The following is a 27,482-nucleotide window of genomic DNA, read 5'->3' as shown; positions in this document are numbered from 1 at the left end:
GGCCAGCTTGACGCCATTCCCCATACTGCTGGCATGTTTCCTCTTCACACTCGGTGGACCAGACCAAAGCCACGCTGGCCCGATGTTTCCTCTTTGCACTGGGTAGACCGGGCCAAAGCGACGCAGGCCGGCACCTTTCATTTTCCAGGACAGCCCCGCGGAACGGAGTTTGACACCCCTACACTACTGTAGCCCTCCAATCATCTAACTTTTTCGTATTGTGATGGGGCTCTTGGCCTGTCCTTTGCTGTCAAAGCCATTCAATTCTCACCCTTGCACATAGACAATATCACCAGCAAGCGAGTCTGGGTTTTGCAGCTCTTTAAGAGAGTGGATCTTACCATGTAGGACACAACTCTAGCCTTCTTCAGACGAACTGATCATGCACTGAATTAACACGGAGAAGGGATGCGGTGATGATCTGTCATGATGAATATGGGCTTGCTCCATCTGCCTCATCCATCTCCAACACCCAAGCCATTGTCATGTATACAGGCTTCCCTGCTCGAGACGTTTCAGCTGTAAACATGGATGATTGAGGTGGGAGATGTTGGTGTGCACTTCAACCACTCATGTATCGATTCCTGCATTGTCAGAGGTGGCCCCCGGACCCCTGCAATAATTCTTCCTCTGGAATTCAGTGCTCTCATGGGAAATCAAAGGGCTTGGCTTGAGTAGATAGGATGCTTTATTGCGCATACAAGCAACCTTTGTTATGGCGAAGGGCAGCTTCTACCGAGGCTAAGCATCTGCTTGAATGCACAATGACACAAGTTTACATCCTGGTCTCTTCTTCTGCCCATTTCTACAGACCACTTGCAGTCCAGTTCTCATGCTGGCCAGTCAGTTGTATCAGGCCTGGGTTTATAAGGTGGTCGTGTCTGGTTCCAGGCTCCTCATTTCTCACTTTGACTGGAGGAGGGCTTGTTTTAAATATTCTGAAGCATGATCTACACCAGGGGTGTCAAACTCAAGGCCCGTGGGCCAAATTTAGCCCGCAATGTGGTCAGACCTGGCCCGCGGGGCCATCCTGGAAAATGTAAGGGGCTGGCCTACATTGCTTCATCCTGGTCTACCCATGTCACTTTGATCTGGTCTACCTGCGTCACTTCAGCCTGGTCTACCCAATGTGAAGAGGAAACATCAGGCCAGAGTGGCTTCGGCCCGGTCTACTTAATGCAAAAAGGAGTTTGGGGAGTAGCATCAAGCTGATCACACCCACCCAGCCAGCTGACCATGCCCACCCAGCCAGCCACACCCAGTAAGTGGCCTCAAGCTGGCAGGCCCACCCAATCCCCCCCCCCTCCTGGTCAACTATAGCCCTGATGCAGTCCTCAATGAAATTGAGTTTGACACCCTTGATCTACACTAATTAAGCCTCAATGTTTCCCTCAAGGCTTGCAGCTCAGGCCAGCATATTTCAGCCCTTGAACCTCCACATCTGGGAAAGTGGTCTATTTTTCCTCCCCTACAAATCCTTGGTTTTGGAAGAGAGTGGAGTCTTTATTAATTCTATTGGAGGAAGGAAGCTATATACATGCTTGAAGGCAGCCAAGAAAAAAGAATAAAATTCAGATATTAAACAACAATAACAAGAAAAATACCCCAATTCTCAGCATATATTTCATTAGAGGACTTTACTAGCTGATCAATGCATCTCCAAGGTATGTTCTTTAAAAAACCATCTTTTCTCTTTTCTACTACATATCCTGCTTCTCCCTCCCTCCCTCCCTCCCTCTCTCTCTCTGCATGTGTGTGTGTTTTACTAAGACTGCTCTGCTATTGCAATCAACAATGACTCAGAGAAGCTTACATTCCTCACATAATCCACATTATCAAAACTAACAAAATAATGACACTCTTGATAATCCAGTCAGATGGTGCTATTTCTACTCAAATCTATTCACAGCTTACCCATCTACAAAGGCCCTTTAGAAAAGCTGGTCTTAATTGATTTCCAAACTGCAACATGGAATCAGCCAACTTTATCTACAGGGTTATACTGTATGCTCTGCCAGCAAAACAATCTACTATAGAGCAGGGGTCTCCAACCTTGGCAACTTTAAGACTTGTGGACTTCAACTCCCAGAATTTTGCTGGCTGAGGAACTCTGGGAATTGAAGTCCAGAAAGCTTAAAGTTGCCAAGGCTGGAGATCCCTGCTATAGAGAATGTTCACACTCAAAGTCCTTGATGGTGAAATTCTCTGGGATCAAGCCTTCTACATGGATCTCCACTGAGCCTACCTCAAGAAGGCAGTCTCACAGATATTCAGATGCTGAGCCCTAATCTGGTTTAAAGCTGGTAATCAACAGCCTGAAATTGCCTGAAGTCATTTGGAAACCAACTAGCAAAAATCCTAGCTCCAGAGGTAGTGGGGTTACATGGATATATGGATAGTCCGCGACTAACCACCAGTGGTGGGTTCCAACCAGTGTTACCACCGGTTCTCTTAGCGCACACGCTTTCCGCGCGATCGCTAACCACCATTGGGATTGGAGCTTCTGTCACCAAATGAGGAGGTTATTATATAATATTCATCTGACTTTACCATCTTTTTTGCCATGGTCATTAAATGAATCATCGTGGTCATTAAATGAATTGCCACAGTCTTTAAATAACTTAAAGGCTAATATATCAGACTTCTCCCATTGACTTTGTTGCAAGCTGGCTGGGAAGGTTGCAAATGGCAGTCACATGACCCCCAGGGGTGGAAGTCACTTACTTTCACTACCGGTTCACAAATGTGAGTGTGTTTACATGCACTTTGCTGTTGCACACGCCTTCCGTGCATGCGCCTGGCCTCAAAAACGTACCTAAATAGCACAACTTGGAGCCTGGGCGGATGGCCGGAGGGGCAGGGGGGCGGGCTCACTCGCAATTTCCGCTACCAGTTCAGGTGAACCAGTCCAAACCAGCTGAATACCACCTCTGCCAGGATATCACAACTGTCAGAAATACACACCAGTTGCCAAAATGTCCAAAGTGAATGCGGTGTCCACTGAGCTACCACGTCCCCTATACAATATTCTATTAGGCATTGGTAAATTAGTATCCTGTCAGTTGAAAGGTCCTTGTATTTATATGACACTTGAGTTTTGAAGTGATCATTTTTAGAGGACTTTGACAACGTGTATTTCACCAGGTCCCTCCTGGGCAAAATAAAACATTTGGATACGGAGAGATGGCTAAAAACAGCCAATGAATCATGGAAAGCTTGAGAGAAGAGACATTGATCACACAGTTCAACTCTGGAGCAGGATAGGTCCTTAAAAAAATGTATCCCGAAGCATTGCTGAGTTCACTTGAATTAACTCTAGGAATCAGAATCTGTTCGATTTTTCAGAGGAAATAATCAATGCTGGAAAACCATACGAATAAATGCAAAACCAACATTGAAAGCCAACAGGTGGAAACCTGGAGAGATTGAAAAGTTTGGGCACATTTAATTTCTCTTCATGCATTATTCACAAATAGGGCATTTCAGCACTGAAGAAAAAGCAGGGTTGCATTTAGAGACTTCTTCTGGACATCTCTCCATCATTCTGAATTTAGTTATAATACACCAGAGACTGCTCTGGGCTGTTTTGGAATAAATTCAAATTGATTTGGACATCATGACCCTCCGGATAAGGGCATGTTCACCTGTTCTGAGTTTGCAGAGAATGCCATATTGAAATAATTTTTTTTTTCCTGGCCAATAAGCTAAACAGAGAGAACTTTCAGTAACTAGGACTCACTTGCCAGCCAGAAATGGAGAAATTTGTTCCTAAGCACCAAAACAGAATAACAAAATTGGAAGAGACCTTGGAGGTCTTCTAGTCCAGCCCCCTGCTACAGCAGAAGACCTTATGTCTAACCTCTTCTTAAAAACCTCCATTGATGGAGCATTTCCCCCCTCCATTCCATCTTCATAAAAACAAACGAATATGTTTCTGTGTATTAAAATCACAAGTACTTTAACAATTCTACAGCTCCTGGCTTAGCAGTTCTGCATTTTGGCTCCTGTATCTAACCATGCAAGTTGGAAGATGGGAGCTAGAGGGAGCCAAATATATCTTTCCAGAGTACACCGAATACTTTTTGAAGCAGAAGCCAGAAATATATTGCTTCTTTCACACTGCCTGTGAATAAAAAGCCTCTGGCACAGACAGGGATATACAGAAATTGCTCACAGTTGCAAGACCCTGGTTATGATCAACAGAGAACTGGCTCTGCACTTCTCTCTGGAAGATCCTTAAATTACTAAAGTGCAAACAAACAAACAAAAAAAGAACCACCTAACTTCATCTGCCAGTTGCTGTTTTTAATTGTTTTGGGTTTTTTTTTAACATTCCTTTTCCAAATGTCTATGCCTCTCCAAGAAGCTGGATGAAAATTACATGCTGCAGACCATTCGGAGTGGAATAAAAAAAAGAGAGAGAGAGGGATTGTATTAGTATCCAACATTGAAAATTTTAATGATGTTGGATAACCATTTGTCTGAAGTAGTGTAGGGTTTCCTGCCTGGGCAGGGGGTTGGACTAGAAGACCTCTAAGGTCCCTTCCAACTCTGTTATTCTATTCTATTCTATTCTATTCTATTCTATTCTATTCTATTCTATTCTATTCTATATATTATGAAACCATGTTGCAATTTTGTTCTACGGAACTTGGATCCAGTCCCAAGTTTTGTATACTTGCTATAATATACAACTTCATTGATTCACAATCTGTTTTTTTGTATTCTGCAGGAACCATTTCCCAATAGAATAGGCATGATGTTAAATTTGGGTATTTATTGTTTCAGTTCTGCAGTACTGATTTATGAAGCATTTGTCAAACGATCTGAACAGTACGGAATTCATTTTTTTTTTTTTTTGGCAAGTCCAAATCCATTTCTTGCCGTTTTGAATGGGATTGTGTTTATCAGTTCAGCTAAAGCAGGCGCAAACATGTTACCTGCAATTACTGAGATATTATAATTACAGGCAGTCCTCAGTTTAGAACCAATCACTTAGTGACCAGGCAACCTTTGTGCTGTTGGCCTCCTTGCCTGCTGGCTTCAGGCCCTGGATTCCAGAAGGACTCTGGAGCTGCACAAGGCCTCTTCTGGTCCAGCTGAGAAGGTGTTGATACAGAGGTGGGTTTCAGCAGGTTCTGACCAGTTCTGGAGAACCAATAGCGGAAGTTTTGAGTAGTTCGGAGAACCGGTAGTAAAAATTCTGACTGACCCTGCCCCCATCTATTCTCTGCCTCCCGAGTCCCAGCTGATTGGGAGGAAATGGGGATTTTGCAATAACCTTCTCCTGGATTGGGGAGGTAATGGAGATTTTACAGTATTTATTTATTTATTTATTTATTTATTTATTTATTTATTTATATGCTGCCCTTCTCCGAAGACTCAGGGTGGCTTACAATGCATTAAGCAATAGCCTTCATACCTTTGTATATTTATACAAAGTCAGTTTATTGCCCCCACAATCTGGGTCCTCATTTTACCTACCTTAGAAAGGTATGGAAGGCTGAGTCAACCTTGAGCCTGGTGAGATTTGAACTTACAGTAATTGCAGGCAGTTGATGTTAATAACAGTGCTTTAGTCTGCTGCGCTACCAGGGCTCCTGGTAGCACAGCAGTGGAGTGGAGTGGGGTGGGAATGGAAATTTTACAGTTTCCTTCCTCTGCCATGCCCACCAAGCCACGCCCACCAAGCCATACCATGCCCACCAAACCACACCCATGGAAGTGTGCTGATACACTTATTCCATTGCCCTGGTTGAATCACAAAGTCTTTGAGCCAAGATCCCAGGTGATTAATCAGAGGAAGAGGAAGGACTCTGGTTCTGGGGGATCCCTCTTTCCCCTCCCCCAGCTCCAAATGCCTCTTTCTCCACATTGCACAACGGGAAGCCAGACTGTGCTCCGGTGGGTGTGGTGGGGTGGTCATCCAGGTGCTCAAACCCAGCCATTGTCAGGAGCAATTCCTTTCCAGGGCTGTGCATGGCTCAGTGGCTAAGACACTGAGCTTGCCAATCAGAAAGGTTGGCAGTTCGGCAGTTTGAATCCCTAGTACAGGTCTCCTGCATGAGCAGGAGGTTGGACTAAATTTATTTATTTATTTATTTATTTTATTTCTATACCGCCCTTCTCCCGAAGGACTCAGGGCGGTGTACAGCCTGATTAAAAGCACAAAGACAGACAAAATTTAGAAATTATTAAAATTATTAAATAATAGGCTCAATTTAAAACCCCAAATTTAAAATCCCATTTTTAAAAACCAATTAAAATCTATGACCTAAAATAAATGACCTCAAAGGTCCCTTCCAACTCTGTTACTGTTAACCTTCCTGGATGTGGCACCCCAGCCCTCTTCTGCCTGAATGTTCTCACAATTTAATTCAGTGTATCAAATGTGGTGTACCTCTTTCTTGGGAAAAAGTAAAAAAAAAGTCTGGAAATTTGGCAAGTTGCAAAACTAAGACGATGATCAAATGCTTTGTAAAAGGTGAACCGCCATTTTTTCTCTCTCCTCGCCTTTCCAATTTCATTCATTCTTATTTTGTAAGACAGCCCTACAGTCCAGCTGTTTGTAACTTTTTTTTTTTAATAAAATAGACTAGTCAAGGTTACGACAGACCTGCAAAAAAGTACTTGGCAACCTGAATTCAAAGTTCCACTGCCACTCTCTCCCATGGTCACAGGATTCACACTTTAGATGCTTGGCAATCAGGGGTGAAATCCAGCAGGTTCTGACAGGTTCTGGAGAACCGGTAGCGGAAATTTTGAGTAGTTCAGAGAACCGACAAATACCACCTCTGGCTGGCCCCAGAGTGGGGAGGGAATGGGGATTTTGCAGTATCCTTCCCTTGGAGTGAGGTAGGAATGAAGATTTTGTAGTATCCTTCCCCTGCCATGCCCACCAAGCCACGCCCACTGAGCCACACCACACCCACCAAGGCACGCCCACAGAACCGGTAGTAAAAAAAATTGGATTTCACCACTGTTGGCAACTGGCCCGCACTTACACCTATTTCCAACATCTTGCAATCATGTGACCAGGATTTATGACATTTTTTTGCTGGAAACCAGTCTTTACTTCCCATTCCCAGCAAAAAAAAAAAAAACCATCTGCACCCATTGCTAACAATGGGATCGCTTCATGCAGGTGTGCCCATCCTTTTTGCTTATGTGGGCAGCATGGAGTAATGAAGAATTGTCTTGAGCCACTTATAACATAATTAATGTATATAAATGATATAATAATGAATACCTCAGGAGCTGCCACAAAGAAGAGGCAGGTTGATCTATTCTCCAAAGCACCTGAGGGCAGGACAAGAAGCAATGGATGGAAACTAATCAAGGAGAAAAGCAACCTAGAACTAGGAAGGAATTTCCTGAGAGTTAGAGCAATTAATCTTTGGAACAACTTGCCTCCAGAAGTTGTGAATGCTCCAACACTGGAAGTTTGTAAGAAGAGATTGGAAACCACTCGTCTGGAATGAAAGTGGGTTTCCTGCTTGAGTAAGGGGTTGGACTAGAAGACCGCCAAGGTCCCTTCCAACTCTATTATTCTGTTAAATAGCAAACTTCTTTTACTTTTTAATTATTTTTTTTTATTACAGTCTTGTGGGGCTGCATTATAAGCTGTCCAGGTTCACAGGTGGCCCATTAAGCCATGAGTTGGACCCTCCTGACTTAATTATTGCAGAGTTCACTTTGCGACCATTGTGTTCATTTAATGATTGCAGCAAATATCGTAAAATTGGGTTTATTTATTTATATTTATATTTCATATATCTTGACTGCCCATCCCCATGGGTTGGTCATGTGGGTGCCTCAACTTGAGACAATCATGCTTTATGAGAAAATTTGGGGTTCATTCAGGGGTGAAATGCTCCTGGTTTGGACCGGATTGCCCGATCCGGTAGCGATGGAGGCGGGTGGTTCGAAGAACTAGTAGCAAAAATCCCTGCCCCCCCCCCACATGCCCAGCTGAGCCATGCAATCATCAGAGGCTTTTTTTCTTTTAAATGCCTCTGACGATCCAAGCTGAGTTGCCTGATCGGCAGAGGCATTTAAAAGAAAAAAAAGCCTCTGACGATCAGGCAACTCAGCTGGGATCGTCAGAGCCTTTTGAAAGCATTTTTTAACAACATCTTCGCTGAAGAGGTTGTAGAAAAAATGGTTTTAAAAGTTAAAAAAAAATTGGCCATGCCCACCCAGTCACATTACCCCACCACCAAGCCACGCCCACAGAACCGGTAGTAACAAATTTTAGATTTCACCACTGGGTTCATTGCAGTTGCAGATCAAGTATTACCGTAATGTGTTTCTCCCTATGAACAAACTCTTTCCATCCTTAGGGAAGGGTTGCTGCTGTGTTTAAAATGGGATAGTTCCTGGTGATTTTCACAGGAGGGGGAAAAAACAAAAATCAAAGTTTCACAAACCAGTTTGTTAGAGGCTTTTGACCAAAAAGGTGCTTTTTTTCAAAACGCAACTGGACTTCCTTTGTTTTTCCTTTTGCCTCTTGGAGCAAAGCACCTTTGGGACAACTGTGACCTGGATGATTGAGAATCTCCCATAGACATAGTGCCTTTTGAATTTGCCATTCTATAATTAAAACCCATTTGAAAGCAGTTGTGCATAAGCGTCTCATCATCAGAAGACACCATTACTGCCGAGATCACTCTCATTCTCCTTTTTTAAAAACACAAATGAGCAACTTTTACCTCCTAGCACCATTATGTTATCGGGCAGATGAAATGTTTTTCGGAAGACCTGGATGATTAAGAGGAACAAAAGAGGAAATACGCTATAAAGTCACTTTAGAGCACTGGAACTCACTTCACTTACACTAAAATATTCAATTTATGGGCCATTTTGAATCCATTGGTAATTTACTGCCCTAAGTGCAGAGGGGATTTTAATACAAACCTATTTTCCCCCCTGCTTTTACCAGCTTTCTCTCCCCGCCCCCCACCTGCACCCCCGTTGTTCTTCATTCTGCAAGGAAGGTGAACGAATATTTCACATATGAAACCAAGTGTACATTTTTTAAACGTTGCCATTTTTGGACAGCTGCAATAAAGTGGGAGGCTCCCTGTATTCCTGTTTTAAGTGAGTTAAGCAAGTTTACAATATTTAAAATTAGGGCTTGTGAATGTGGGAATTTGCCATCTAGGAATTCTTGAACCAGGTTTCTTCTAGCAAAGAAACCACAACAATATCCCAGCTGTGACCAGCGCTTATGTTCCTCAGTGTTGGTCCAGCAACATCTGGCAGGCCACAAATTTTGCCAAACCCTGCTCCGATCCTTGCCCTAAGACTATCTGTGCCCAAGTGCTTTCCTCAAAAGTGATGGGCAACCGTTTCCATGGTGTTAAATTTAGACCAACACATTTGGAAGAATCTAGCTTGCATCCATTGTTCTAAAGAGGAGTTCTACACAAATTGTAATGGGACACATACAGAAGTGGGTTTCAGCAGGTTCTGACCAGTTCTGGAGAACTGGTAGTGGAAATTTTGAGTAGTTCGAGAACTAGTAGTAAAAATTCTGACTGGCCCCGCCCCCATCTATTTTCTGCCTCCTGAGTCCCAGCTGATCAGGAGGAAATGGGGATTTTGCAGTAACCTTCCCCTGGAGTGGGTTGGGATTAGAGATTTTACAATATCCTTCCCCTGTCACGTCCACCAAACTATGCCTACCAAGCCATGCCACGCCCAAGCCACACCCACAGAACTGGTAGTAAAAAAATTTGAAACCCAGCACTGGACACATGGTACTCAGCATATTAAAGATGAATGTTTATGGGAACTCATGTGAATACACCTTATGTCACACGCGGATATTAAACGTTAGAAATTTGTAACTGCAAGAGTGTGCTTTCTGGGTCACTACACAAAAAAATTACCAGCCATTCTATATTTTTGTTCCCCCAGATTCCAATAAGATAAGCAAAAAACAAAAACTCTGGAAAACTGTTTTATATCTATCTCTTAAAATTAGCAGGGCTTAAATTGCAATTGGTAAAACAGCAATTTTATAAGACTCTTTAAGAATAGAAATATCCTTTTCGATTCGTCTTTAACTGTTAGAACTGAAGGAGTATGCACAGCATTCAAATGCCATAGAGGAAGCCCAAAAGCTTTGGAACAGGAGTGTAAAAATTCTACTTTAGAATGTCTGTGTGGGTCCCATCTTAAAATCACCAGCTGCTCTTCTGGTTTCTGGCCAGCTGTTTCTTTGCGGGTGCCGGAGCGCCGGAAAACAGCCCCTAAACAGGCATGCGTGCACTGGCCAGCTGGTTTTCGGGTTTCCGGCACTCCAGCGCGCGCGCATGCATGCAGTTTGGGCACTTGGTGCTGAAAAGGTTCGCCATCACTGTGGTAGAAAATAAAGATTGCGAACTAGGGTGTGTGAATGGGACACGGGATGAACAACTTTTAAATGTCCAGATATTGTTGGGACTCCAAATTCCAACCATTTATACGTATCTAAAGGGAAGAATGGTTTAAAATGGAATTCAGTTGCAAACATACTTGAGCTGGCATTTGTAAGAATAAAATTAAATTGCTTATTTTCAGTGTTCATTAGCAAGCATTTGTACAAAAAGGATTTAAAGCTATTTGGAAATTAAATCTCAACTAGCCTTGGGGTGCCCCCTTGTGGGCTGTATGAGACAGGCAGAAATGTCTAAGATGAAATGATTCTGAAAGTGTCCAAGGAACAAAATCTTTACTCAAAAAGAAAAACTTTTTCCAAAGCAGATCTTCCTACTAAGCACTGCTGCATGGGAAACTGATTTTACAAAGCCCCAGGCCTTGGTGGAATCACTACCTATTGTGCAAAATCCCTCTCTCTTAAGAATCTCAGGTTGAGGCTATCTGGCTAATAAGATTACTATATTAAATGGATTTGAAAGTAATTTTTATGAAGATGCTCCTATACAATTTAGAAAGTGTGTCACTAGCAGTTTTTTAAAAAAAATATTTAGAAAATTTATTTGCTGCCCTTCTTGTATCCAACAACTGTTTTGTTTTGTTTTGTTTTGAAATAACAGAGACCTTATAGCTTAACTATTCAGAGGATTGAAACTTTCTGCCATGAAAACACCTAAAGGAATAAACCCCTCCAATTACTTATTTTTTATTTATCTTTATTCCCGCTTTATTATTTTTATAAAAATCTCTAGGTGGTGAACATATTAAATACTCCTTCGTCCTATGTTCCCCACAACCATCCTGCGAGATGAGTTGGGCTGAGAGTGAGTGACTGGCCCAAAGTCACCCAGCTGGCTTTCATGCCTAAGGCAAGGCTAAAATTCACAATTTCCTGATTTCTAGGCCAGTTACACCATATGAAACATTATTTCAAGGTAGCCATCCACTGCTTTCATTTAAATCTGAATCTAGCAAAACTGGATCACTGCAAAATGCAATGGAAGGTTATGCTTCAAAAATCTTGGACATCATTGAAAGCAAGATCTTTTAGCTAGAAGTACAGAAAGTTCTCCTGTAATTACCCCAATGTTCTGCTCCTGTGGTATAGACTCTACTCCTTCCAAGCCGGCATCAAATCTAATTTACAAAAGCACATATGATTTGCACATAAGTTATTTAATGATCCGTGTTTTTCAAACTAGGGTAGTAGTCTTCCAACTCGGGTAGCACGGCTAGGGAATTTGGGGAGTTAAAGTCCACTCAACTTAAAAGTGGACAAGTTTGAAAAACATTATATTAAACCAAAGAATAGCTGAAACATACCACATGGGAGAACTAACACGCAAGCCAAAACGCTGCATGCGTTGTTTTACTGATCTGGCTGAACGAAGGCAAAATCTACAAGCACACATTGTTCCTAGTAGACGAGAGGAAAAACTTCCATTTCTGGTGGTGTCCATAGAATCTTGTTGCTTTTGTTAAATGAATGCAGCATCACAGCATAAACCAGACCTGGGGGCCACATCTAGCCCTGTCTGGCTCGTGTGAGGTCAATTGGAAGTTAGAAAATAAAAATGTAAATAAGCGCACCACAGGGATGGGAGAAGATCACATATCTTTAGAGCCATGGTGGCATAGTGGTTAGAATGCGGTATTGCAGGTTAATTCTGCTGATTGCCAGCAGTTCGATTCTCAATGGCTCAAGATTGACTCAGCTTTCCATCCTTCTGAGGTTGGGAAAAAGAAGACCCAGATTGTTGGGAGCAATAGGCTGACTCTATAAGCCTGTGATGGCAAACTGGTGACACAGCGCCCTCTCTGATGGCTCACAATCCATCGCCCCAGTTCAGCTCTGCTGCACATGTGTGCACGCCTCCTGCCGGCCAGCTGGTCTTCGGGTCTCTGCCGTGCATGCACAGGGGCATGCGGGGAGGTGACGCGCGCATGTGGGGGTGGTGCTATAAAGCACTGTGAAGCTGTATATCAGTCTAAGTGCTATTGCTATTTAGTCAGCTAGCAAGACAACCAGCGGGCCTGGTAGCTCAGCAGACTAAAAGCATTGTGATTAACACCAGCTGTCTGCAATTACTGTAAGTTCGAATCTCACCAGGCTCAAGGTTGACTCAGCCTTCCATCCTTTCTAAGGTAGGTGAAATGAGGACCCAGTTTGTGGGGGCAATAAGCTGACTTTGTATAAATATACAAAAGTATGAAGGCTATTGCTTAACGCATTGTAAGCCACCCTGAGTCTCCAGAGAAGGGCGGCATATAAATCAATTTTTTTTTTTAAAAAAGATAATTTTTCGGCATCTGTGATAGAAAAGTAGTGGTTGGGCTGAAGTGAGGCTGTGAGCTCCCTCTTCCCTCAACATGTGGATATTAGGTTCAGTGTATTGCTTCGGCCCTCCACAATTTCTCATGTGGTACATTGGAAAAATTAATTGCTCATCCTTGGTGTAAAGTCTGCCTCTTCTGGACATAACTGGCATCTTGCAATGCTCTAAAGCTGCCTTCATCAATGTGACTCCCTTTGCCCTCCATCCCATGGGCCACTGTTGATTTTTTTTTCACTCCCAATACATACACACAAGCACACACACAAACACGAAGTAAATGTACAAACACAAAAAATGTTTGTAACCATGTGAAATAATAAATACATCTTAAGACACCATATCTCTCAACTCATAACTATGAGTCAACATTATCCCTATTTGGTTCTTTTCAAATATATTCAGAAGACAAAAAATAAAATAAAATAAAATAAAGGACCACAAAAAAGTATTTTCAAAACAAAAACAAAAACCCAAACCCTCACATTTGTATTTACATCACATATAACAAATTACACTAAATTGAAAACGCAGCATAAATTAAATGATTTTTATGGTGTCTACAGTTCAACAATGTAAGAATTTAACAATTATAAATCATGGTAGAAAGAAATAAATATAACAATTGTACCAGCATTCTCATCACTATTACCAAAAAGAAGAAAAGAAACACACAGTAGTATCCCATAGTTAATACTGATGGGCAAACCTATTTTGGAGACCAATGTTGTAATTTACAAAATAACTACAAATAAGCAGCATCTTTTCCTTTTGACCTGATTGGTACCACATCTCTGTCCAGAAAGGCTTAGTGGACTATGCTTAAGGACTCTTTTGCAATATCCCATCAGCAGCTTTCCTCTATCTGGACATCCTCCAGATGTATAGATCATCTCAAAGAATGACCAGACCACTGAGAACCTGCTGCGTATGTGAAGAGTTGAAGTCCACAAAATATGCAGAAGTTGCTGCAAATATAACATAGGAAGTGTGAAGAGAAGTACTATTACTCCCTCCTGCAACCTGATCTATCTCTGATGTAGACTAGATCAAGGGTCTCCAACTTTGGCAGCTTTAAGACTTTTGGACTTCAACTCAAGTTGAAGTCCATAAGTCTTAAAGTTGCCAAGGTTGGAGACCCCTGGACTAGAACAAGAGCCAGCCAGGGCCTTTCATAGAGTAGGACAGGAAAAAGCTTGTGCTGCAGTAATTCCCGTGCTTAAAAGGAAAATGGGACTGGGAACCCTGACTAGAAACTAAGGCCTCTGTTCTTAATTTTGTCTCCAGTTTTGAAGGGTGCCTATAAGCTTCCAAAAGGCTGCACCAACAAAAAGCAAGAGATGCTTTTAAAACCTGTAATTAAATACAGTCCTGGTCTTTTTGAAATTATTATTTCATTAAGCTCCATTACTTAAAAACAGGGGGAAAAAAGAGACAAGACTCATTGAAGGTTCAGGCAAAAATAGATCAGCCATCTTCCAAATGTATTCATCTTCAAAAATAGGCTATAAAAGTGCAAAACTAGGAAAACAAATCTAGATTTTATGTACATATGGCTCAGCTTATGAACAGGAAAAGGGTAAATTTTGTACAATTTCCTGATACACAGCACTTCATTCCATTGCCAGTTTTACAGAGATGCATTTTTTTCACACACAGGAAGTCAGAAAATTAAAACGCTTCCCAAGTTGCTTGCTGGGTGTGAAGAAAATTTCCAAGAATGTCTACCTAGCTTCTGCATATTTACATCTGATAGGAAACACATTCAACAGTGCAAAAAAGTATTTTTGAAACCATTTTTGTTCTGGAAACACGGGTATGTCAAACAGAAAATAACATTTAAGCTGTTGTTATAAAGGCTTTTACAAAATGCTTGGAACATCCAGCTCCAACATTGTACAATTCATTTTTTTCAGCCAGCAAACTATTCTCCTATTCAATTTGCAGTCCTGTGCAGTTGGAAACAAAAAAACAAAAACAAAACCCCTCTAGGATTTAAAAAAACAAAACAAAAACAACAAACCACCTTTCCCCATTAAATTCATCACTCAACTTTGGGCTGAACTACTTACAAAGTGTGGATAGACAAAAATTACCTCACAAGACCCCTTATACACACAGTTTTGATTTTGGCGAACAATGCTGGGGATATGCCCCAATTTTTCAAATGGGACACAAATCGTACATGTAGTTTATATGGAGAAGTGTGGCTGCCGAATTTCTTTAAGGGTCCACAAGCCTCCAATTCAAGGCAACTCCTGTCTATCAATGTATCTAAAAATTTATCCTGACCCAAAGCAAACAATCTTTGAGATGGGGACAAGAGAAAATGAAAGCACGGCAATCTGTGGGAATCTTCCATTTATGAAGCCACGTGAGGGAGGCAGATTGAACCTTCAGTTTGTCAAGTAAATATGCAAGAGTTGCTATATCCATAAATATATATATATATATGAGAGAGTTGGTATAATTGACATTGGTATTTGAGAGGAATCTTACCTTCCCTCTTAGGCATATGTACATAATCTATTTACATCTATACATTTTTGCAAAATGATGAACGTGTAGAGGTGAAAATGGCATTTAAGAAAAGAAAAAGGGATGAACTGAAATACACAGAAGGCATAGTTAGAAACATTCTGTGTTCGTTGTAAGAGAGGAATTATGTCTTTATGTCAAAGGTTTGAGTAACTGTAATGCGTATACCAGGGGTCTCCAACCTTGGTAACTTGCGGACTTCCATCTCTGAAGAATTCTGGGAGTTGAAGTCCGCAAGTCTTAAAGTTGCCAAGTTGGAGATCCCTATCCTACACTACCCAAGAGTGCAATCAATTAATTCCATTCCTTTATGGAAGTGATGTTAAAAGAAAAATAAAACAAGATTCATTTTGAGAAAAATATGATGTCTCCAAAGAACGTATGGTCTTGTTTGGTGCTAAATGTTCCTGATATAATCTGACGGGTGATAATTGTGCTTAAAATGAACACAAGCAGTACATGGAGAGGTTCCATTTTGACAATTATTTTTTAAAGAAAAAAGCAAAACCTGAAAATATTTAGGCAAAAAGATCCTCTCTGTATTTCAATGAGGAAAACAGAATGTACAGCTTTACCTGAGATGCAAGGACTGCACACAATATCAGCAGCACTCACATATGCAATATATATATATTTAAGTCGAATATTTGGTCTACAGTAATTCTAAGAAAAAAATATTATTCAAGATTGGGAAAAGATACACACACTTAGACAACACTGTCTTGGACAACAACGTTTACATTGCTTCATCCAAACAGGATCAAATCTTCCATTACACAACTGTAGTGTTTTTCCTCTGTGCACAGTAAAAATCACAGCTTAGTTTGGTAGCTTCCATCATTCTAGCAATCTGAAGAAATGAACTGTAAGGGGATTCAAAGTCTGTGTCTCCATACCTGGAATACAGGGAGAAAAGAAACTCCTTTTCAAATGACTCACAACAGATACAAAAACAGATATTTTTTTTAGCATTGTTTCTACATATTGTAAAGGGATTGATCTTCCTAAAGATTTACTACAAAATGTAGGAAATATGGTATTGAAGTTTAGGTAAAAACATGATTCTTTGGGGTCAGATTTCATTTTACGTAATTTAAGATTGCAATGGAAACTGGCCTGTGACAACTATGATGTGTCGGTTGTAAAGTAACAGTATTTTCTAACAGTATCTGCTGGGGCCCTGAAATCAAATCTAATAAGTTCTAGATACAAACCTTGACCTCAAAGCCATTTTAGGAAGAAATATCATTACTTTATGGTGAAACAAAAGACCCAAACAATACATACTCTGGAAATTTAACTACATGGTAAAACTTAACTGGGAAGCAAAAAAAATAATAACCACCCAATTTTCAGGTCTTAGATATACTGAGGAACAACCCTCTTAGGAGCTATAGCAAGCATTAGACAGTGATGGATACTTGGAATTGTAGCTCATCATTATTTTCCTACCTAATAGAAAGTGAAAGTACAATAATTTTCTGGACAGGTTATTTTTATTTGCATTTAATGCTATCTTAATAATTTGAGCCCAGCTTAACACATATTTCGGTTATTCCTCTAACGTTTTCCAAACTGGAGTCACAGAAATTGTGTCCTCCCATCTTGAAAATGGCTACTTGAGATATTTCAAAGGTTACTGCCAAAATCTAATTTTTAAAATGTCAGTATAGGAAATGTGTTAAATGTAAGATCTTATTAACTGCATTTAATTGATTATTTCATTAACTTTTAAGTAAGTTCAAATTTAATTTTGTCTTGGCTCACCTGTACTTTGGAATACAATTCTAGAACACAACTTGGAATCTAGGGTAACTTCATGATCTCCCCAAAATTACACACACACACACACACTTTAAACTAGGCAATTTTTAAACTTTTAAATTTTCCAGATGTTTAAGGACATGATAGATCAGAGAATTGGATGTCTTGACACATCCACAGAGCACGGAGTTAAAGAAAATTCCTTTACAGTAAAGAGGGGAAGTCTGACACTCTCCAGGTGCTACTGAACTATAACTCCCAGAGAACCCAGTCAGCATGGCCATGGTAAAAAAATGATGGGTGCTGCAATTCAGCAAGACATAGTGATGACCCACAGGTCCTTCAGATAGCGCTGAAAATGTAAAATATGTACATTTGTGTATGAAATGTGCCTTACCATCTGTAGCAGCCAAATCATGTTTTCTTATCATTCAGGCGGCTATGGGTATTGCCAATGAAGCTCTCATAACTTCGCTTTTGCAGCAAGGTGTTAGATAGGTGTTGATATGACACTGGTCTTTTTCCTAGTAACAAACATTACAACACATGAACAAAGGAATAAAATTAAGACAGGGCTATTTAGTGCATATCTATATCCCATGACTACTGCAATGGCTGTAAAAGATTACAATTCCATTTGGCAAGTACTCTTTGTTTTAAAGAATGTCTTAATTTTTCCATCACTCATTGCTGAAAAGCTAAGAAAGTACATACCTTCTTTTGAAGAGCTGGGGACGTGGCTGCCGCTTGATCCACAGGAACTGGCAAATGGTCCCGGGTTGTATGTTTCATATGGTTTTAGAACAGTTATTGGATTTACAGCATCTCTGTCAGAGCTCATGAGGCCTTGTTTGAAAAGCAGGAGAGAGGCATGCTTGGTGTGTGAACATTCCTGAGGGAGCAGACCTGAATATTTGCCTGAAAGAGGTAATCTAGCAGTTTCACTCTCTGTCCGATGTCGAGCAGAGTCGATCTGTTCCAGAGCAAAGAGATTAGGCCTAAATCTTTTAGAAGGCAGTCCATCAAATCCCACATATCTATTTCCGGCAGATCTGTTATTGAAAAACTCTACTTCTCGACTAGCTTTGTTCAAAGGGTTCTCTGAAGAGTTGTTGATGTTGTTATTGCCTGTTCCTAACTGAGAAGCCAAAAGTCTTGATTTCCCTTTATCTTGCACCGAAGAGCGACCAGGGCTCTGGTGCATTTCCTGTCTACAGTTATTAATCGGAATGCCGATCATTTGAGGTTTACATGATTTCAAGTTGCTTGGGGCCCAGCTGCTGGAGTTTTGTCCTGAGAGAATGGGCCCTTTGCCCTGTGGGGTGGGACACTGCCTCGCCTTCTCCACAGGCTGAGATTTTGACTGAGCGAGCAAGGAAGATTTGTTTTTCCCAGAATTAAGAGGCAGTGGTAGCACATCCTTGCCCAAAAGGCAAGGTGGGCAGCCTGTACGTCTGGCTTTATGAGCGGCCCTATTTCTAATGCTATTTTTAGTCATTGCATTGAGGTTATTAGAAGACTTATGCATCAACCGTTGATGCATGATGAGAACTTCTGGATATAATGTCCGGAAAGTACAAAAGGGACAGGTGCTGGTTGCTAAGGAACACCGAGAATGAAGAATTACTGGAGCATCCTGAGAAGAGGCGGTAGATAAATTTAAGGGCTTTTCCTGAACTGTTAATATGCATTTTGAGTTTTCGGTAATGTCACTTAAATCCGCCTTCGTTCTGCCAGCATCAAACACATTTTTTGTTAACTCAGAATTCTTTTTTTCAGTTCTATTAACAAGACGGTTTGCCTGATGTTCCACTGTGTTTTTTGCACGTTTTAAAAAACCTGAAACAGATGCGCCCTCTTTCAAGCCATCACAGTTTGAGTCTTTGCTCGTGTCCTGAGTTATATTTTTGAGCGCACCGTGAAAAGGGTAAAATTCTTCTTTCTGCTGTTTTGCAGGTGGGACTACTCCTTTGGCATCTTTGGCGTCTTCAAGGAGCCTTTTCAGGTTTTTGGTTTCTGGAGCATGGCCACCGCTTGCTGACAAGAACCCTGTCTCCTGGGAAGGCAATAACTCTTTACCGTCATTTTTCAGATCTGCTGAAGCTTCTGTATGTTTGTCCTTGTGATGTCTCTCTAAATGGTAGCGCAAAGAGGTTTTCTGCGCTGCTGCATAATCACAAAATTCACATTTGTATGGTTTTTCGCCTGCAAAAATAATGAGCCAAAAGTCAGAAAACTTCGTTTTGATCCACCAGAAAACAGAAATGAATTCTGTGCATTTTCTTTACTGCTACTAAACATCTTAGAACGACTTTTTTTTTTTTTTTTGCCAGAATAATGGTTTCATTGCGCTAATTAGTATTTGGCTTTGATTCCATTTTTAGAAATTAAAAGGGATGGTGTGCTTAGTGCAGACAGAGGAAAAGCAAGGACAAAGTAATATTGCATGTGGTGCCTAAAGCCTTTAATTCTTCTTCTGTCTTTATACTCATTTGTTAGCCTGCCTGAGGCTTTTTCCAACATTGAACTGCAAATCCTTAATATTTACCTTGCTCGGTCTCCTGGAGATACAAGGCATGTTTCAAGACCTTCAGGCCTCCCAATTGCTAATCACAGCAATTTGCAGAGTAATTCATTTATTTGTCGAATTCATAGCCCTTATTTTACTCCAGAAGCTAAAGATGGCGTGAACAGTACTAACTCTTTCCTCCACTCGCCCACCCCCACCCTAAAATATTATCCAACCAGTAAAACAGGTCTGGTTGAAACAAACACAAAGATTGACTGGTCTGTGTGTGTGTGTGTGTGTGTGTGTGTGTGTGTGTGTGTGTGTGTGTGTGTGGAGATGGGGATGGGGAGTTGAGAAAAATGCCAACATTCTTGGTATCAGAAGTAATGGAAGCCTTTCCTCTCAATACGGATTAAAATCCTAACAACTGCAGATCAACTGTGGGCTATAAAGTGAGATTAGCAAATAGCAGGAACCTTAATATTGCTGATTTAAAATCTCTGCTAAAAAGCTAACTCTCGTATTCCCCCCCCCCAAAAAAAATAATAATAATCCCTTGATAACAAGAGCCTTTCTAGATTTTTAAAGAGCAGACTCACAATTTTGGGGTTTATAGCAGGATAGGAAGGAGACAATGGCTAACCATTTTTGTCACATTATGCAGAAATCTACACGGAGAGTAGTCTGAACTCCTCAATAACTCTAGGAAACTTTTATTTAGCTTTTTTACCCAGTCCGTTGGTTTGGTGGTCTCTACTGTCAAGGGAAACTTACCTTTTTGTCTCAGCATGCAACAAACTGTTTTTCCATTGAGTGTCAAAATTGAATCACATTTGTTTTTTATTTATTGAAAAATAAAGTTTTCTTTACCTGTATGAGTTCTGAGATGAATATTGAGGTAATAGTTTGAACGAAAAAACTTTCCACAGTAGCTGCATTCTCTAGTAGCTCCAAGATTTTTTACTTTTGATCTTTCCAACCCGTCTTCATTTTTATCTTTAGATTGGGGGGGGGGGGGGAATAAAGAAAAGTAATAAACACAACTCTGGATATTGTAAAAAAAAGAAAAGAAAAAAAAGACATCTTGTGCAATAATTGGGCAACCTCTGTAATTATTTGTTCATTCGTAGATATCTTTTTTGAAAATAAACTTTTGTTTTAAAAGGATTATAAGACAAAAATAGTAAGTGAACAGATTACTGTTAATGTACTTCCTAAAAGGGGGAAATGAACATGTATCTCTATCTATCTATATCTGTATATCCATATGCTGCAAAATTGTTAAATAAAAAACCAAAATAAATGAGAAAAAAAAAATAAGACATGGTAACAGGATTTGGTTTGTTTTGCAAAGATATCTGCTAAGAATATATAGTGCTCCTGACCTTCTGGAGAGATTTTACTCTAATCTTTTTGGGGCCTACTGAATTTGGAATTGATATTTCTGGGAGGGAGGGAGGGAGGAAGGAAGGGTCTTTCTCTCTCAACATACATGCTTTTATTAATATCTTATTCACATCACTCATACTTGCTCAGTATATCTTGTATATCTAATCCACCATCTTCCTGCAACCCTTTAGAACAGGGGTCCCCAAACTTGGCAGCTTTAAGACTTGTGGACTTCAACTCCCAGAATTCTCCAGCCAGCATAGAATAGCTGGCTGGAGAATTCTGGGAATTGAAGTCCACAAGTCTTAAAGCTGCCAAGTTTGAAGACCTCTGCTTTAGAACTACTCAATTCAATTCTATCATCCAAAAATATTCCATCATGGAGCAGATTTAAACTATGACAGTGGGATACAGAAGTGTGCAAAAGTTTAGTTTACCTACAGTCAAACAGTTTCAAAGGATTGAAGAAAGACCGTAAGATGGCACAGCCTCTACAAGGCAAATTATTAAACATAAAATCTTTCTTGAAACACATATGCCAATTACACACAATGTTTACAGATTTTTTTTTTTTAAAAAAAGAACTATGAATAAGCCAAGTCCAAAAGTTTGGAGACTCCCAGTCAGTACTAGCAATCTTTTGCTAGAAAGAGCAGCTTTCAAATCTTTTCTCTGGCCAACTAAGAAATCTTTCTATCCCACTTTTTGGATGTTTTCCTGGCTCTTCCTTGCAAGGTTTAAAAATATTCTTGGATCTCTTTTGCATACATTGCATCTTAAAGATCATCATACAAAAGTCCACAGTATAGGTAATCCTCGTTAGTTTGGTGACTGTTCAATGTTACAATGGCACTGAAAAAAGTGACCTATGACCATTTTTCGCATTTATGACCATTGCTGCGTCCCATGGACATGCAATCAAAATTCAGATGCTTGGCAACTGACTCATATTTATGACAGTTGCAGTGTCCCAAGGTCATGTGATCCCCTTTTGTGACCTTTTGACAAGCCAAGTCAATGGAGGAGACAGATTCACTTAACAACCGTGTCAGTAATTTAACAACTGCATTGATTCACTTAACAACCGTGGCAAGAAAGGTGGTAAAATGAGTCAAAATTCACTTAACAAATGCTTTGCTTAGCAACAGAAATTTTGGACTCATTTGCTGTCGTAAGTTGAGGACTACCTATTACATCCAACTCTGGGTCTTGTGAAGTAGTTTTGAATTTACAGACTGCAACAGCAAGCAGAAAGAATTAGTTCTTTTTCTTTGATACTTATTAAACATTTATTAATTTTCCACAATACATCAATTGCTTTTCCTATGATAAAACCAGAAAGCTAAGATTGCAAAGCAAAATTTAATTTTACTATGGAATGATATTTTTTCTTTTTAAAAAATTATTTCCAACAGAAATATTTTTAAAGACCTGGATATTCAGATAGTACAACTATCATTTTAGATTATAAATGCCCTCTAGGCAGCAAAAAAGACATTGACAGGCTGAGATTTTTTCACCCTACACAGTACCATTGCATCTAAAACAGTTGGGGCATAAAAACAATTGACATCTGGGCACAAGAGATAGAAATATTTTTTTTGCAAATTCTTTTTCTCACATGGACGCACACGTACGCAACACCTTAGAACATATGCAGTGGCATTTGGCAGGCAGACTTCAGAAACAACTCACAAAAGTACAGCCCTTCAATGCCACTAGTGATTGGATTACTTTTTCAGGTTGCATAACGGCCCCTCTCCCAGGGAACACAATTTGCAAGTTTACACTCTGCAGGATTTAATCTGAAAAGCAGATATCAGGATAACAACAGATAACATTATGTACTAGGAAGAATTTTAAGCAGGATGGGATACATGAGTAGAATGGGCTCGTGTAGCTTAGTTGCAATTACAAATGGGAAAATGAAGCTTCCAAGAGCCATTGTTCAAGCTGAAGCAAGCACAATAATAAAGTCATTTTTAAAACCGTTCCGCAGTCACATGTTTTCATTCATTAGAAAACATCATGGCAAAATATCTTGTTTAATTTTTATAATTGGCAACCTCACATCTCACTGCCTTATGTAAATCCTGCATTATTTAAAAGAGAATTAATTCTACTTAATTTTAGGGAAGAATCCTTGCAAATTAGAATCCTGTCAGATGCATGATTGCCAAAACTGAACACTGGAGACAAGTATTTATTTCTTCAGTTACCCTTACTGAATTTTTATTTATCTTACAGTATTTGTGCTTTGTTTTTTATACTGCGAGCTGCCCAAATCTCAATACAGAATCACCAAATCACCAAATTTATGAAAGGTGAATCTAATTAGCATGCAGTTCTTAAGGTTTATCACTAGAGGGCAGCAGGCACCGTATTATGCTCATTTGAGTTCATTTCCAACTGTAACTGCATTGAAGTTTGATTAACAGGAGTGACTATAGAGTAGAGGAGAGTTCAAACAGGAAGCAAGAAATATACTGGTTGTTTTATAGAAAGGACCTATGTGGCTATCTCCAAATTTCTGCCAATCTCTCCAAAGTACAGAGTACAGATAGTTCTTGACTTACGACCATTCATTTAGTGGCCGTTTGAAGTTACAACAGCACTGAAAAAGGGAATTTATTACCATTTTTCACACTCTGCAGCATTCCGTGGCCACGTGATCAAAATCTGGACAACTGGCATGGATTTAAAACAGTTGTAGTGTCCTGGGGTCATGTTATCACTTTTTGCAACCTTCTGAAGCCAGATTCACTTAACAACTGTGTTACCAACTTAATACATGTGGCAAGAAAGGTCGTAAAATGGAACAAAAATTTACTTTAAAAATGTTTCAATTAGCAACAGAAAATTTTGGCTCAATTGTGGTCATAAATTGAGGATTACCTGTATTGCATAACAAAATGATTTACTGGTATCTTTAGGTGAGTACACTCTCACCTGTGGTGGGAAACAAAACCTAAAATGTCTAGTATTAAAGAAATGAAAATATCCATGTCTAATCCTAATATAATTCTACACACCAATGTCATCTGTATATGAAATATGCTATGCGTTTTAAGTTTATGCAAGCATCTTTCCACTTGGTGTACATGCAAATTACACCATAAGTTAAAACTACTGTAAAATAGTGATAATATTGTGATAATATTCCTTGGGAAGCAGTTAGCAAAACGTCTCACCTCCACATTACCTTTAATACGGACACCCTCTTATGCCTAAATGAACAAAATACATTTTTTTATTGTGAATTGTTCTTAACTTGTCTTACCTGGAGTCTCTATTATCCCATCCTCAGAGCCGTCTTCAGATCCTCCCTCCAATCGTTCGGCTCCGTTCTCATCCAGGTTCCCAGGATCAGGAAGGCATGTTCTCGGCTGCTTCCCTTCCCCACAACCGTTTTCTAGATCATTCTTCCGCTCTTTCTTATTATGGACTCTCGAATGGAGGACAAGTTGGTGGTAAGTTCGAAAGGCTTTGCCACACTCTGAACAATGGGTAGGCTTGTCTTTGTTCTGGGACAGCTTAGAATCCATATGCAAGGAAGGCACTTCGCGGCAACGATATTTAAATTTGTCCTGTGGCATGTTACCAATCCCAGTGTAACTTCCCCCTCTGCTTCCCTTGGTCTTTCCTGCACTTTCAGTCTGGTTTGCTTTGCTCGCGTTCCAAATCTCCCCAAGTTCTTCTTTGTCCGAAGACGAGTCATCGTTGTCCGTGCTTCCCTCTTGACCTGCATCTTTTGTTTGTCCGTGGCCAATAGCAACTTTACCTTTAGTAGCCAGCTGCCATGCCTGATAGGTACTGAACGGATCCAATTCAGCAATCCATTTCACAGGCTTTTTCTGTTTGCTATTATTAGAAGTTGAAAGTGGCTTTAGGTTTAAAAATTGCAGAAATTCTTCCCTGGGTGTCGTACTTTCTTTACCATCCCCTTCCGATGGAGAGCCATTGCGGTTGGCTAGAGAATCTTTGGTATGTACTTTGCTGTGCTCGATTAAACTGTCCTTATTCTGAAATAGAAAGCCACACACCATGCAGATTTTATAAGGGGATGTTATGCTTTCTGCCGCTTGGTCCTGAACAACCTCATTTATCGTTATGGGACTCTCAGATCCTTGCAGCACCTTGCTGCGAGAGCCAGGTTTGCCAGTGTGAGTCCTCATGTGATTTTTGAGGAACCAGGGCTCCTTAAATCTCCTTCCACATACACTACACCAATAAGTGAAAGAATCCTTGTGCTTCCTCATGTGGGCCTCAACATCAAAAGCCTCATCAAATGTTTGCCCGCAAACCACACAGCTGAAGTCTTGGCTATCCTTTTCATTTACGTCCAGGGATGGCAAATCAATTCTCCCTTGTCCTTTATCAAGATGGCTAACATACTCCGCTTCCACACGCAAAACTGCCGGTTCACAAAGTGTCGGCCTATGCTGGGTTAAGACATGCTTACCAAGATCTTCTGGATGCTTGAAGGTCTGTTCGCAAAACATGCAATCTAAAGACACACATCCTTCACCTTGCATTAAGAACTTGTCTTGCAAGTTCTTATAGGAGATTGTGTTGGCTCCTTTTACTGGCATAGTGGCATCATTATTGTCCATTCGTGAACCAACAGTACTGGCTATACTTTCTGGACCATCCATGTACACCAAAAGAGGTTGAGTTGGCATGTTTCCTTTGGCAGTTTTAACAAGAAGTGTCAAGTTTTTATGCAAGAAACAGGGCCACTTCAGAAATTTTCCGATTATTTGGTAGCAGATGTTTGAGCCTTGATGACTCCTTCAAGAGAGGGTTGTTGGGTATTCTGCTCATCTGTAGATGGAGCTAACCTCTGCCAGAAAGAAATAATTTCATAAAAATTGTTGCTAACTCTTGTATGAAAGAGGTAGAATTGCTTATGTTGTTCTGCAGTTTATGTAACTTGCTTTCAGCAAAACCGGTCTGTTCACATCTCCAAGTTTAATACTTAAGAATTTCTTCTTCTTCTTAAGCTTGAAGAAAATTGCTGTAGCTCAGAATCACCAAGAATGTCACCACCTATGTGAAGAGAATTTGAAAACAAATTAATGTTAACTTAGGAATCAAAATGAATCAATAAAATAGTTTGAAACAAAAGGACTAATATACTTTTATACGAGTATTCTTTCTTCCACACAATGCTTTATACCATGCAATTTAATCAGAAGGCAATTCCTGTGTTCTTTTGACACTATTATACAATGTATGATTAACAGTTTCCCAACACACTTTTAACAAATGTTCCAATGTAATCTAAGTTTAAAGATGTGCAATCCAGCTACACATTCAGATTTTACTAAATATTTATCTTTAAAATGATGCAATTATCAAAGGAAGTTACTAATCTCTGCAAGGAAACTGCCTTAGGGAGTTACTGTAGAACATTATCTTCAACGCTCAAGTCATAAAGAAGAAACTGCCTCAGTGAAAGAAACAAGATAATAATTCAGCCATTACGCTTGCAGAATCCTAGAAGTCCACATTATTATCCTAAAAAAATCTAGGAAATCCTATTTTTTAGGAATAATATTCTCCTATTACAAAACCATTTAAGAAGTTGTTTTATGCAAGCCCTTATGTCCTAAAGCATTTGTAAGTCCTTAAATATTTCTTTATAAAATAAAATGTTAGTTTTTAACATGTTTAAAAGAAATCTAATAGCATTATCTTAAAAAGAAAAGAAAAAAGTATTTCTTCATGACAGGATTTGCTGTCAGTCAACACCTAATGGGCAGCCATTTTGATATTATGGGGCCACTTCAAATGCCAGCCATTTGGAAAGCTTGTTTATGCCCCTCTGAATACTTCAAAACTAATCCTTAGGTTTAAAACAATTGGTTTTATATAACAACTAAATATGAATATGGATGTCTATTAAAAATAGTAATTTGAATATGAAACTTAGGTGGGACAGCACAGGGAAAACATTTGATATTTGCCTCTCAATAAATAGATCAACTACTGAAACACACATTTATGTAAAAATCACCAACATATGACTTCAAATTTTCAAAAGTTACTTTTTCTTCTTTTTTAGTGCCTACTGTCCAGACACCTTAAGTAAAAAGAGATTTATTTTGGAAAAAAGAATGTTTTCCTAAAGACTAATAAATCTGATCCAATTACAAGGATTATATGCATCTTTCCTTTGATTTTACTCTACATGTCATTTGGCATAGTCAAAATAGGAATACAAAGACAGATGCAGATTTTCACATAAAAATATCCATTACTGCACACACATTTCACAACAGCAACCAAGTGAGAAGTATTATTGAATCTGAACCATATTAAATACTCTACTTTGATTTGATGTTACCTATTTTATTTGGCACAATCAATACATACAGAGATGTACAGATATTGACCTATAGACACCCATTCAATACACGTTTCTTAAATCTGTGGCCTCGAGATACCTTCCTACTTTTACAAGTTATGGAGGACCCCTTCCCACATTTAAAAATAATACAGAACTTTTGCTTGTATGGGCTTTG

The 27,482-nt window shown here is 39.8% G+C and overlaps 1 protein-coding gene across 2 annotated transcripts in view; it reads right to left on the bottom strand.

The window, feature by feature from the left end:
• Positions 1 to 13,291: 13,291 nt before the first annotated feature.
• The window catches only part of ZNF217 (zinc finger protein 217), a 33,482-nt gene continuing 19,291 nt past the window's right edge, over positions 13,292 to 27,482 (bottom strand). For both annotated transcript variants that reach the window (XM_034433028.3, XM_034433027.2), the window contains exons 2-6: positions 24,236 to 26,004; positions 20,437 to 20,562; positions 17,772 to 19,262; positions 17,455 to 17,581; positions 13,292 to 16,189 (exon numbers count right to left, since the gene is read on the bottom strand). In XM_034433028.3, coding sequence (XP_034288919.2) covers positions 17,472 to 17,581; positions 17,772 to 19,262; positions 20,437 to 20,562; positions 24,236 to 25,637 — 3,129 coding nt within the window. In that variant the 5' untranslated portion in view covers positions 25,638 to 26,004 and the 3' untranslated portion in view covers positions 13,292 to 16,189; positions 17,455 to 17,471. The remainder of the gene's footprint in view (positions 16,190 to 17,454; positions 17,582 to 17,771; positions 19,263 to 20,436; positions 20,563 to 24,235; positions 26,005 to 27,482) is intronic.

This window comes from Pantherophis guttatus, chromosome 3 (genome assembly GCF_059756535.1).
Source record: "Pantherophis guttatus breed Tessera chromosome 3, ASM5975653v1, whole genome shotgun sequence".
NCBI classification, from domain to species: domain Eukaryota; kingdom Metazoa; phylum Chordata; class Lepidosauria; order Squamata; family Colubridae; genus Pantherophis; species Pantherophis guttatus.
The sequence above is the reverse complement of the archived record's forward strand: the minus strand, read 5'-3'. Positions and strand labels throughout refer to the sequence as shown.